This window comes from Fistularia commersonii, chromosome 5 (genome assembly GCF_037954325.1).
Source record: "Fistularia commersonii isolate RoL2024-O1a breed Wild chromosome 5, RoL_Fcom_v1.0, whole genome shotgun sequence".
NCBI classification, from domain to species: domain Eukaryota; kingdom Metazoa; phylum Chordata; class Actinopteri; order Syngnathiformes; family Fistulariidae; genus Fistularia; species Fistularia commersonii.
Window position 1 is genome coordinate 6,584,269 of NC_141288.1, and position 14,537 is coordinate 6,598,805.

The 14,537-nt window shown below is 45.1% G+C and overlaps 1 protein-coding gene across 3 annotated transcripts in view; it reads right to left on the reverse strand.

The window, feature by feature from the left end:
- Positions 1–14,537, reverse strand: part of syt1a (synaptotagmin Ia) — a 237,515-nt gene that overhangs the window by 53,472 nt on the left and 169,506 nt on the right. For all 3 annotated transcript variants that reach the window (XM_086146649.1, XM_086146648.1, XM_086146650.1), the window contains one exon: positions 8,354–8,554. In XM_086146649.1, the coding sequence (XP_086002775.1) occupies positions 8,354–8,525 (172 nt within the window). In that variant the 5' untranslated portion in view covers positions 8,526–8,554. The remainder of the gene's footprint in view (positions 1–8,353; positions 8,555–14,537) is intronic.

The window sequence follows — 14,537 nt, forward strand, 5'->3', positions numbered from 1 at the left end:
AAGCCAACACCTACAGTTTTCTTTCACAAGCATACAAAAGGTCCTTGGGAAAAGAGTGAAGCCCGCTTGAAGAAACACCAAAGGCAGGACACGTTGGATGTTCTCTTGCGACGGCTGCTGTAGAAGTAGCATCTGATGACAAATGATTGGGCAACGGCACAATCACAAAGGACGCTGACAATGAGTCACTGGTCAGTCAGCACAGCAGTCCGTAAGTCTACAGGGAACAGCTAGTGACAAAATGTGGAGGTCCTTACAACAGACACTCTCTCTGTTAGCATAACAAAGCAGTTCCTGCGTGCACACTGGAGACATTTTCCAACTCTTGCCTCTGTGAGTCTTGGTTTGTCTCAATTTTTAAGGTCATTTGCGCTTCTGTTTTCAGTGTTATCCTCCTCACTCAGGTTCAAATGGGAAAGGTTGCACAGATGACATGTTTTTGCACTGTAGTGTAAAATGAATGGGACTGAGCCCTGTGCAACCTTGTGACGTCACTACTCAGACAGTATTGTGACGTAAACAACAATAGCGGTCAGTAACGTCTTGGCAACTCTGGCTTCCTTTAAGAAATTATGATTATAATGTAAAATAATCCAGAAGTACTGTGCACACACACACACACACACACACACACACACACACACACACACACACAAAGATGCACACAAATATTGTTTATCTGGCTGTCACAATAAATCAGAATGTCTTTTCTCCACAAGGCTCTTGAAGAACGTACTTCCTGTCAGGTCAATATTTCAGTCCCCCTTTTAACTGTCACATGAGTGAGCGCAAACCCCCCAATCCCACAAACAGAAAAAGTCTCTGGCATGATGGTCAGCTGATGGTCGATGGTCTCAGGCTCTTCCCCACGGCATTACTAAAATTATCTTATTGCAATCCGGTGAGTTAAAGCACTTTTGAAGCAAAGATCAAGCAGTCATGTGGTGTTTTTATGGCTGCTTTCGAGAGGTCCTTTTACACACAAAAAGTAAAACAACTTCAAATCTGATCTTTTTTTCCACTTTTCACTTTGGCCTCAATGGCTCAAAAAAGGCAGGCAGTGATTCAAGGAATGAAATAAGTATATTCTTTATTTTCTGAAATGTCAACAGCTGGTGTTTGTTATTTGAGGCCAGTGGTCACAGATCAAACAGCTTCCTGTTTGGGGGTTAATTGTGACTCGGGTAACAGAGCCCTGGGTGTTTGGACAATATACCAGGAAGTTCACCGAGGTGGCTTCCTCTGATGCCACGCTGCAAGCAGATGATGAGCCACAATGTTTCTGGGCATAACTGGTCATGAGTGTGTGTGAATGTGTGTGCCCTCACGCCGGAGACCGAAATGATTTACTGATTGACCAGGAGCTTTTGCTTCATTGTGTGAGTTGTGACAACAGAACTAAATCTGGAGTGTTGGATAACTAAAAAAAAGCTAATTGAAAATGTTGCCTTGAGCTCTAGCATTTGACAAAAATGTTTTAAAATTTTACTGTCTCATACTTGTGCAACGATGTATTGCAACTTTTTCCATGTAATTTCCTTAAGATCTTAATACATGACTTTATTCTGATATAATCATATATATATGTATATATATATATACATATATATATATATATATATATATATATATATATATATATATATACATATATTTCCCCTGACGGGAAAAGCCGAAAGTAGAAGAAGAAGAAGAAGAAGAAGAAGAAGAAGAAGAAGAAGAAGAAGAAGAAGAAGAAGATATATATATATATACATATATGTAGTGTAGGGGTGTGGTCTCTCACCCCACGGGACTAACGGTCGGGGCGTGTGGTTAAACCGGGTATATTTAAATGATCCCGGATGTTCAAGTTCCAGTTGTATTTTGTTGGTCTGTCAAGTTAAAGAACCGAACTCCGCTACGCCTCCGCCCTTATTTTATTGTTGAAACACCACATTGGTGGCCCCGAACTGGGCATGTCTGAATCAGGTGAAGTTTGCGATTCACCCCATCCAGCTCAGCTGGACCCAGCTGTCACGGCCGTCCGGCTGCAGGAGTTTTGGCAGAGGATGCCAGGTATTTTTTGGTCATCGCGGCACTGGACCAACAGACCATGAAACGGGCCATGGAGCTGTTGCATGGCCCTCCGCGGCACATCAGGTATGCCGCGTTAAAGGACTTCCTTCTCCGGAGGTACGAGCTGTCCGCTACGGAGCAGGCGGACAGGCTACTTTCCATGTCCGGCTTGGGAGACGGGTCTGCCATGGATCTTATGGAGAACATGTTGTTGCTGCTGGGATCCAGCGGATTCCTTTTTCTACATGTTTTTCTTCATCAACTGCCGGCTCCTGCGCGCGGGATCCTGGCGAACTCCCGATGTAAAGCCGCCGGCAACTACCGCAGCTTGGCAGAGGAGGCTGACCGCATCTTGCTAACTTCCAGAACATTCGTTGTCCAGAGTGCGACTCCGCAGCCCTCGCAGACAGCACGTGAAGACGAGGATGCAACCGTTGTAGCCGAAGTATCTGCGCCGAGGAGGCGTAGGACGGGCTTCTGTTTTTTCCACCAGCGATTCGGCAGCAGAGCACGAGTGGGAGTTTGTGATTGCCGCAATCACAACCCCCATTATCAGCACGGTCTTTCTGTGCGCCAACGGCCTGTTAGTGGACGTCGAAAACCGTCGCCTTATTGACACATTGTCTTTTGCCACCTATCCCTGCGAGACAGAGCGGTTTGGGGCACGTGCACGGACCAAATTTTTTGGTTTCAGGGGATATTTATCGTAAGTTGTGGGCAGATTTTCCGTCGCTGATGACGCCCACATTTTCCACTGGTTCATTGAGACACAGAGTGGAGCATTTTATCCCCAATGCAGGGCCGCTGTTTTTTGCGCAGGCTCGGCGCCTGGACGCTGCCAAACAAGCAACTGCTCGGGAGGGGTTCGCTACCATGCAGCGTTTGGGGATCGTGAGGCAGTCTAACAGTCCGTGGGCCTCCCCACTTCACATGGTGCCCAAGGCCGTCGTGTCTTGGTGTCCTTATGGCGACTATCGCAGGTTGAACAACGTGACCATGGGCGACCGTTACCCCATTCATGTTTTCATCCAGGATTTCTCCGTGCGGTTGTCGGCCATCTTTTCCAAGGTCGACCTGGTGCGTGGTTATCACCAGGTACACACGGAGGATGTGCCCAAGATTGCGCTGATCACCCGTTTGGTCTGTTCAAATTTCTTCATATGCCCTTCGGGTTGAAGGGGGCCGCCCAGACCTTTCAAAGGCTCATGGACACGGTGCTGCGTGATCTCCTGTTTGTTTTTGTTTACTTTGACGACATTCTGGTCGCCAGCCCATTGGCCAATGTGCACCTGGAGCACCTAACTCAGGTTTTTCCGCCACCTAGCCGAGCATGGCCTAATTATCAATCCGGCTAAGTGTCAGTTTGGTCTTTCGTCAATTGATTTCTCAGGGCACCGCATTTCACCGCAGGGTGCAGTTCCGTTGCCATCGAAGGTGCAGGCGGGGACTGATTTCCTGCGTCCGGCGTCAGTCAAAGCGCTGCAGGAGTTCTTTGGCATGGTCAATTTTTACAACTGTTTCCTCTCTCGTGCTGCTCACCTCCTTCGGCCACTGTATTAAGCTTTGCGTTCCCGACGTGCAAAAGACGAGGTTGACTGGACTCCGGAACGGGTTCAGGCTTTTGACGGGGCTAAGCACGCCCTGGCAAATGCGGCCCTCCTCGCCCATCTCACGCCCATGGCGCCGATAGCATTGACAACTGATGCGTCTGATGTGGCAGTGGGGGCTGTGGTCAAACAGTGGATGGCAGATACCTGGCAGCCGCTCGCCTTCTTTAGTTGCAAACTGAGGGACAGCGAACACAAATACAGTGTTTTCAACAGGGAGTTGTTGGCCCTGCATCTGGCTACGCGGCACATCTGTTTTCTTCTGGAGGGTCGCTCCTTCACGGCGAATGTGGATCACAAGCCGTTGACTTTCGCCATGTCGAGAGTTGCCGAGCCGTGGTCTGCCCGCCAGCAGCTACCCCTTGCAGCTATTTCCAAGTGCATTACGGACATTAGGCATGTGGCTAGGAAGTTCAATCTTGTAGCAGATTGCTTGTCACGAGATCTCGTCTGTCCTGTGCATGTCAGGATCAATTTTGCAGCTATAGCCGCCGACCAGTCCAGTGACACGGATGTCCTCGCCCTGCGGTCTTCGAGTACGGGTCTCGTGCTGGATGATGTGGCTGTTCAGGAAGGTAGCCCTACCCTTCTCTGCAATGTCTCTTCTGGCTGGCCCCGACCGGTGGTCCCTGAGGTTTGGTGGCATCAGGTTTTCGACTCTGTGCACTCGCTCTCACATCCAGGAGTCCGTGCATCAGTGAAACGTCTATGCGCCAAGTTTGTCTGGCCCGGCATTCATAGGGATGTGAAGGAGTGGGCTGCTGCTTGTGTGGCATGCCAGTGCGCCAAGGTTCATCGGCATGTAAGCGTTTCCCGATTCCGGCCAGGCGTTTTGACCATGTCCATGTTGACCTAGTGGGCCCTCTACCCCCTTCGCAGGGTTTTACCCACCTACTAACCATCATGGATAGGACTACTAGGTGGCCGGAGGTGGTCCTGTTGTCCTCCACGGCTGCTGCAGACGTGTCTCGAGCATTTCTGTCTTCGTGGGTTGCCCGTTTTGGTACCCCATCAGATATTGCTTCGGACAGGGGTCCGCAGTTTGTGTCGTGGATCTGGTCGGTGTTGGCTGGGTCTTTGGGGACAATGGTGCAACTTACGACAGCGTACCACCCTCAGGCTAACGGCTTGTGCGAGTGGTTTAACCGGTCCCTGAAGCGCGGGCTGCGCTCTCAGGCGACCATTGGGTGGACCATTTGTCATGGGTCTTGCTGGGGTTACGCTCAGCTCCTATGGATGACCTCGATGCCTCCCCTGCTGAGCTGGTGCTCGATTAGCCATTACGTGTGCCAGGAGAGTTTTTGCCTGAGAGGTCTGCTCCACTTTCGCGGCCATTTGCACCCCTAGGTTTGCGTTTTCTGGGCCCTGCCCACCACTGTTTCCCGCAGTCTTTCGTGCCAGCGGAGCTCATTTCGGCTCGTTTCTTGTTCGTTAGGCATGATGCTCAACGCTCGCCAGTGCAACTGCCATATGATGGGAAGTTCCCGGTGCTTGAGGCAGGCACCAAGAGTTTTGTTTTAGACATGGGCGGGCGTAGGGAGCGCGTCACGTTAGATCGGTTGAAAACCAGCACACAGGGTGGCAGGTGAAGATGTGTCCGCTTTCGAGGTACCCCAGCCCCGGGGGGGGGCTGGGGTGCCCCCCCCCGTCCAAGCCTCCGGCGACGCCCCTGCAAACACAATGTCTGGCACCTCCTGTTGTTGTGCCCAAGAGACATCGGAGCCGTTTCAGCAGACTCATCAGGACTCCCATGCTAGTTGTGTTTCCTGGGTCCCTTCTGGGTGTTTGGGGGGGGGGGGGGGGGGGCTGTGTGGCGGACACAAAGGGGCGTGGTCTCTCGCTCAACGGGACTAACCCTCGGGGGAGGTGGTTAAGCCGGGTATATTTAGATGATCCCGGATGTTCAAGTTCCAGTTGTAGTTTGTTGGTCTGTCAAATTAAAGAACCGAACTCTGCTAGACCTCCGCCCTTATTTCATCGTTGAAACACCACAATGTATATATATATATATATGTACAGGTCTGTACGTTTGCTGCTGAAGATAGCAGTCTGCTAATACCACCGAGCAGGGCTACCAGACAACACTTAACCAGACTCCAATTCGAGATGGCTGACTGGTGACTGTAGACCCCTCATTTTTGTTGCAGAATATAAGGGTGTACAAGAGGCTTTGTATCTTGATTCAGCCGATGGCAATTACAAACCGCCATCCAAAAAAGCCTGAAAACAAATCCAGCAGCTGCATTGCAATGAGGGGTAAGTAAATGGGTCATGTTCAAGAGAGACATGTGTTTTATGCACTCAACTATTGGACTGTGTCGTAGACTGATGGGAAAATAAGGTAGATCTTGTGTATGTTGATTCATTCATTGAACAAACTTTTTTTCTTGTAATTTTACAATTTCTTTTTAAGATCAATTGTTTTTTTCTCCATGTAATATTAAGATTTTATCTCAAGATGTTGCCATACACTCAACTAATTTTCAATAAAGTGATAGCACTCAACTAATTTTCAATAAAGTGAAAGACACTTTGAGCGAGCAAAATTATCAAATGAATAGATTAAACAAGTAAATGCAAATGATTCTGTTCATCATCTCTGCTTCTTGTTTTTCTTATTTCACTCTTTAATGCAAAATTAATTTATTTCCACCTGCAATTCTTTAATTCACTTACAAAACAATGGGATTTTAATGATTGTATCTTCTAATTCATTATATAATTAAATTTGTTTAATTTAATGAATGTAAAACACACGAATAGGGCATCAAATTGTCAGGAAATAAGTCAGAAATTACTTGCAAATGAGAATAGTTGGACAATTAAATATATGCCATTAAAAAGCTTGAGCTCAAACTCCGGGGATTCTTTTTCAATTATTTCACCGTAAACTACAGGGCCTGTTTTTAACCTTTTATAACTTTAAAAGAAAAAGAAGTAGTCAGGGGAATTCAAACTTGTGTGCGCATCTGGCTGGAATTGCGCCCTGATTCATGGCTGCTCGCCTCCCTGCAGACAGTATCAATACACCTGGGAGTAGACAAGTCTTTGGGACATTCATCATCAGCTTACCAGCGCCAAGGAGGAAATAAATAAATAAATAAATAAATAAATAAAAATCCTGGCTCCACCTGATTGAGGGCCCAAGGTGAGAAAACAGTCATTTAAGAGCTGCCGTTGGGGATGATCTCCCAGAACTTTTCGCTTCTTGTTTGCCACTGGTCCTCGCTACAGATTATAATGCAGTCATTTAGAAGTGATAATGAATCGTTTAGTGCCAAGGAAGGCGTGCGGCCAGGCACCACACTCAGTTGGGAAGTCGTATGTCTTGGTGACAGTCAATGCGCACTGAGCCAGATAGGGGGCTGAGACCCCGGAACAAAATCCTGTTCCTCTCACCTTTGGCAAAGAAATTTACTGAATGTGACTAAAACCAATTAGAGTTTGGTGACCAAGGCCTGCCATCTGAAGATGGGGACATTTTCCTCATCTTCATAAATAATTATTATTATAAAATCCCTCTAAAAGGACAGAAAAAATACTGTAATTTCCTTACTATTAAGCTCACCTCAATATAAGCTGCAATGGCTAGCTGATCACCATCTTAGGCTTGCCCCCGTGCACTAAAACCGTCAAAGTTGTGTCAGAGTTGAACGGACACAGAATTACCCGGTCATTTCATCGGCCTGATGTGACAGGGATAAATGTTTTAGCGGCATACAGCTTGTTAGCCCCCCACCAAAAAAAAAAATTCCACAGATTACCCTCATCGTTGTTTAAAAAGTCACAGTTTATCGACCGATATTACGGTACATATCAACCACAAATATCCAAAATAACAACTACTGCCCCAGCAAAAAAAAAAAAAAAAAGATCAGGAGTATATTTCCAATGACAATCTTCATTAAGCAAGAAAAAAAACAAAACAAAGAGAAAGTTTTATTACCACCCCTCCCTTCAACAACCAGTAATCTATTTCCATCTTACCAGTAGCCAACTATCCACTTCCATCTAGGCCTTCCTCTTCATCCTCTTCTATCTCAGTAACTAACTTCATGGCCTCTTTGACTCCATTCCTGAATCTCCTCTCTGGCCTTCTTCTAGACATATTGTCTGGTAGTTCCAACCTCAGCATCCCTCTATTCAGTCTGACATTATCTCTAAAACATCTCTGATGGACCCATTCCGATCCCAAAGTGAACCTCAGCAACTTCATCTACCTTCTTCTCAAATGAGTCATTCAATCTGAGAATCACACGTAATTGATTCGCCAGCGTTTTACATCAGGTGGCTCAGCCGTGTTCTACAGTGGATCTGAAGCTGAGCAGCCAATCAGACTGGTTTCTCCCAGGAGTTTCCGCAACTGATTGGATAAACTGGCTGACTTGAGTCAATAACCAAACTAAATAAAATCTGGTGGTTAGTAGCCGGTAGTTCACATAACAAGGAGGGTAAAGGTACTCACAAACACACACACACACACACACACACACACACACAAATACAAATTTGACAATGTGTATAGTTCTGTTTTAAGCTCCCCTTAAAAAGGAGGAAGCAGAAGCACTATAGTTTTCTCAATGTGACGTATATGGGTCACACCTCCCCTGTTGTATCGGGTTAGGAGAAGAATAATAAAATGAAAAAGATCAATTAAGAAGCCACAGCTAACATTGGGCGCCACTTACGCGGGATCTTGTTCAGCTCGTTCATGAACTTGTCCTTCAGTTTGGAAAAGGCCTCGTCCTTTGGGCCACCGGTGCCTTCCATGTTGGTGGTGTTGGAGCCAGCGGAGGAGGAGGGAGAGGCGATGGTGGGCAAGGGGGCTGCCGCCAGCGCTTCCCTTCGACTCTCAGTCATCTCGCCGAAGCTGGGCAGCAGAGCAGATGCTGTCCAGAAGAAGAGAAGGGAGGGGGGGTCACTCATTCTGCTGAGACAGACGCATGTCAGCGCTAGTCTCTCCCACCTGATGAGGAACATGTGAGCAGCTGCTGGCTGAGCCTGAATAAACATCAGCTGGGGTTCACAATGAACCCCCCCCCACTCTCCATCCCACCCCCCCACCCCCCACCTCACTGATGCGCTCACAACCTCACAACAAAACGCTGCCAAAACTTCAGATTAACATAAGACACAAGATTATTTATTGCTCTGGTGGAACAGAGGCGGTAAATCAGCACCACCGCTGAATTAATTTATAGTCCTTGTGCCGGGTGTTGACAAGGCGCCCGTACATAGCAGGCTGGGGTGTGGGTGGGGGGTGTGTACGAGTGGCAGCGTGGGGATGATGATAAGTCAATTGTCTCATCATGCGAGGCTCTCTGTATACATCAGGTGTTTTTGCTTTACATTTAAGAACAGTGTATTGCTACAGTTAAAGGCCAGCCTTCGTGTGTGTGTGTATGTTTGTGTATGTTTCTGAGTTGCGTCGCTCCCAAACTGAAAGCAAAGATGTTGCGAATGTCTACGTGAAACTGAGTGGAATCTGGGTTTGGGAATAGTTCGCGTCAAAATTACAATTGAAATTCAATGATTACACACCTGCCCTGCTACCAATGGAATATTAGGTGAATCCCAGACTTGAATACCAAATTAAATTAACATATCAGGAATTTCAGATGATTAAATAACACCAGGCATACAATTGATTTATTTTGAAGAGTACTACCGGTGCAGTATTTGCTTTGAGAATGCTAATAGAGAAGTACAGAGAAGGCCAAAGGGAGCTGCATTGTGTTTTGTTGACCTTGAACAGGCATATGACAGTGTGCCAAGAGAGGGACTCTTAGCATTGTATGAGGAAATCTGGAGTGGCAGAGAAATATGTTAGACTGGTGCAGGACATTTATGCTAGCTGTGAGACAGTGGTGTGGTGTTCAAGGTGGAGGTGGGACTCCATCAAGGATCAGCTCTGAGCCCCTTCTTGTTTGCAATGGTGATGGTGACAGGCTGACGAATGAGGTTAGACAGGAATCTCCATGGACCGTGATGTTTGCAGATGAAATTGTGATCTGTAGTGAGAACAGGTAGAGGAAAATCTAGAGAGGTGGAGATATGCGCTGGAAAGGACAGGAATGGAAGTTAGTTGCAGCAAGACAGAGTATATATGTGTGAATTAGAGGAACCTGGGTAGAGCGATGAGGCTACAGGGGAGTGAAGATGAAGAAGTTGGAGGATTTCAGGTACTTGGGGTCAACAGTAACGGAGAGTGTGGAAAAGAGGAGAAGAAACAGGTTCAAGCAGGTTGGAATGGGTGGAGAAAAGTGTCAGGGGTAATATATGATAGAAGACTTTCAGCCAGAGTTAAAAGAAAGGTGTACAAGACAATGGTGGGACCAGCAATGCTGTATGGACTAGAAACAGTAACAATGATGAATTGACAGGAGGCAGAGATAGAGGTTGAAGAGGTGAAGACGCTAAGGTTCTCGTTGGGAGTGACCAGGATGGATAGTATCAGGAATGAGTGTATCAGAGGAATAGCACATGTCAGACATTTTGGAGAGAAGGCCAGAGAAGCCAGACTGACACGGTTGGGTCATGTACAGAGGAGGGATTGTGAATATATTGGTAGATGGATGCTGGCATTGGAGCTTCCAAGCAGGAGGTCTTGAGGAAGACCAAAGAGAGGATTTATGGACGTAGTGAGACAGAATATGAAGTTAGTTGGTGTGAGAGAGTAGGAAATAGAGAATAGGGTTAGATAGCAAAGGTTGATTCGCTGTGGCGAGCCCTGAAGGGAAAAGACGAAAGAAGAGGATGATTGATTTATTTTGAAAATTTAAAAAAGGCTGCCTCCTACTATCATCTCTGAGGTTGAACTGCTGTTTTTATTTACATATTGAATGAAAAACCAGTCCAGCCTGCTGCTGGCCTGAGGGACAATGAATGAATTTTCATTTATTCCTTATCCTGTAGAAACTGCAATGAGCAAGAAACCAGTCACTATACTCCTTTAAAAATCATATTTCCAAATTGAGTTGGAGTATTTCAGTCAGAGGGATAATTAAGATAAATGTTAATTAATTAATTCACATTTATCTTAATTATCAAGTGATTATTAAAATAGCTGATATGTTAAATCTCACAATGCTTTCCCTCACCATCCTATATTTACAGAAGCAAAACCACCTGTTACCATGGAGCCATAAAACAGGTGAGATATGTTTCAGTTTAAAGAAAAGACTGTCATGTAATTAGCCAATTGTTTAAGTAGAGTGAATTGGTTTAAACCCAGCAAATCACTAACCAGCCACGGATGTCAGCAGTTCTCCCACCAGCAGTGGCCGGCTGTGATTCAGGTCCATCACCATGGCAGTTCAAGAGGATAATGTTTCTTTTTCGGCTTTTGTTTTTTTCCCCCTCCTACTAGCAGACAGTTTCGGGAGATGACCTAACTTTCCTCCCTCGCTGTAGCGCAGTGCTCAAAAAAAAAAAGACATCTACATCAACATTTTCCTTTTTTTTCCAGTTGCTGAGGTATTCTCTCCTAAAGGGCACGACACCGGCACTGACACCAGACCTGACCTTTTCTAGAGGCCAGGGAAAAAAAATGTAAACACCTCAGACTCCACCCATCTTTGTCTGCAGCGAGAGAGGGAGGACATAATTCGATTTCAATTGTGTGTAAGGCCATCTTTGAAATGTATGCATGTTTCAGTTTCAGTGGTTAAATTTTGGAATGGTATATAGATAATAGTCTATATCCTGTTTATATTTACACACAAAATGTGTGTTGTTGCCTCTACACACCCTATACTGAACTGCAGACAATATATCTTACAGCTCACAAACTTTAGTAGTTGCATCAGATTTCAAAGTAAAAGTACATCGCCATATGAAAAAAATATGAGCGATTCAAGCCTCAGAGCGGTTCATTGAGTTTAACTAGAGCTGATGTACTAATTACCCTTAAAATTAACACTGAACACCTAAAAATATTCATGAACAGCTCCACTACAGTGTTACACAACCCCAAGGGTGTAAGACCCTTCGGTGGAAGAGTTTAAGACGGCAACTTCCCAAACCCTTCTTGAAGCACAAGGATCAGACTCATGCAACAACAGCAGATCATAGACTGAGTCCAGACAATCCACCGGAAGGATCCAGGTGCCTGGCTACCCCAGGACCACTGGAGTTTTTTCTCACATCCCCTTAAAAGTGTGTCCCTGAACACATCACTAGGCAAACTCATCTTATTCTACCCTTGATGAAGCAGAAAAAATAAAAGCTTCTGTTTTGTTTCTCGGACAAAAAAGAGATAGACCAGCTGTCAATCAACAAAACCTGTAGGGCTTTGATGGTCTCAAAAGATTACAATATTGCATTATTGATTTTTTTTTCCAAAGTAGGATTGGCATTTCAATAAAACATCTGCAAGTTTTTTTTTTTCTTTACAAGTGTCTACATATCCCATCGTAGCTGCGTAATTACCAATCTATTTTGATGTTGTAACACCCCCCCCCCCCCACCCCCCCCACCCCCCACCCCCCCCCCCCCCCCCCCCCCCCCCCCCCGATCACAGAGAAGAACTGAAAACCTCAGGTGTGGTGAAGAAATGGAGATATACATTCTTGGCTGAGGACGATACGAGTGACAGGCACTGTTTGGAGGGAGAGGGAGGGTCAATACCTGGTTCTGTTGTTGGTCTAAAGTGGTAGACTGTCTCTCAATCAAGAAAAACTGATAGTGAAACCTCTGGTCTCCCACTGGCCACCGCAAGAGGGGTGTTCCAAAAGGACGTCCTGATTGGTTTTCCAGCTGTTTTGCCAATTACCTCGGAATTAGCATTTATAAATAGCAACTGGAATCCTAATTGGAAATGCTATTGGTCTCTTTTGAGACGGAGGGGAGCGCTGTGAGGGGTCTGTAATCCCCGCAGCAGCGACCAGACCTAGAAAGGGCAAGTCTAGATCATCTGTGCTATCATGCAGAAAAACAAAAAACATAAAGTAAAAACTAAGAAAGAAAATTTAGCAGGCTTGACCTGGGCTTTTCGTTTAAGAGAGCCCGGAAGTTAAGACAAAGTTGTTGCTTCTTCTTTCATGTCGGGTGATGAATGCTGAATAGTTGGCTGGTGTGGAGCGCTGAGTCGATTGCACACACAAATTGAGGCAATTCATGCCAGGATTTAAAGATGTCCCAAATACAAGTCCAAGAAGCTAAAGGTTTGCTAGGAACAAAATTAAAAAAAGGGAAGAAAATAAAGATCAGTTGTTTATGTTTGTAACGCGCTCAACAATTTGCTGGATCATAATAGCACTCACTGCGTCCGTCAGCTGCAAATTCAACACCCAACTAACACTTTGTTAACAACGTTGCTGACTCTCACCCAGTGGATATTTTCAAGGCACCTATGGTAGAAAAAAGGAAGAGGTAGAGAAAATAAAAAAATAAATAAATCCGCAACTTCTGAATTTAACTAAATTGCAGGTAAAGAGCGGTGGCAGGCATTCTCTAGAGGCCCAAACAAAGAAGTCTACGGTTGCCCCGGGGGCCTCATTCGCCACGCTGCGTGCACTGCCTTGGTTTCATGACCGCCTACGCCCATCCATGTTACTCAACCTTCCTTTCAATTGCCATTTGAAATGCTGCAAGTTTTGTGTGGGGGTTGAGTTGTTGAGAGCTGTGCTCTGGCAACGACAGGGATACTTCAACACAGGCGAGGACTTTTAGGGAGCACAATGATGTTCAGTGGAGTGCATGTGGGAGGCTTCTTCTGTGGAGAAAGGATTGATCGTGCCCCTCGTGGAGGGGAAGGGAGGTGGGGGGGCTTTTCGCTCAATATGTCCATGTGAACTTGATGTGAGGGATTAAAAAAAAGCAAAAATGATGTAAGACAGCATCCATACCAGGCCTCCCTTGTAATAACACAGTAATTACCGCAAGTACAATTAAAGAGGTAGGTAATGATGTAAACAACAATATTTCAGTGAGCATTTATTTCATGATTGTCGGTCAGAATTCTACAAATATTTGCTTTTTAATAAATATGAGAAAACTATTGTAGTCAGGACATGACCAAGAGAAGAGGTGTAAAAAAAATGTCCTGAAAAATGTAAAGCACTTGAAATTGAACCCATACATAAATTAAGCTGAAATCCATCCCTGCTATTTCACCCTAAATTTTCCTTTGACAACTACAATTTTTCTGATCTGTTTTTTTCTCAGGCAACTCAGGCAACAATATACTGCTTTCTTTTATTATTTTTTTTCATGGGTCCATGATACCTGAGACCATACCAGAGGTGACAAATAGTTGTAACCAGAGGCTAGATGTTTGAAAGACAGAAAAAAAAAAAAAAAAAAAAAAACAATAACCTGATCAGTTAAATGTTTATTTTGACCCCTAATAGCCAGAACCAAAACAGCAGCTACTTTTCCAGTGGTCCACACAAAAAAAAAAAATTCAGCAATTTTTTTGCTTTACATCTACATTTCATCCTTTTTGAGTCTATAAAGATATGGTTTTCCATGTCACTGGATCTACCTGGCTTTTTACCCCTGTTCCATCTATTATGTAGGGTCATTTACTTCACCTCATTCCTTTCAGGCTAGTTCTCCATTCTAACTGTGCCTTTTTTAAAATGCGTCTGTGCTGTACAGGACATTGAATCTACAGCATATTGTGACTCTCCTTGATAAAAGGTCCAAAATAGAAAAAAGAAAAAAAATAAAGGTTAGAGGGCACATACAGTATATTGTTGTGCGTTAACTTCCAAATGCTTAACTGGGGCAAGAATGTGAGGGACTGCTTTTAGTAGGACACTTGGAAATACTGAGATACTGGGATAATATTTGGACTTTCATACATATTAGGGATAGAAATATATTAATTTATGTCAAAAATAGCTGGTCAAACTGTCCTCTGGTCTG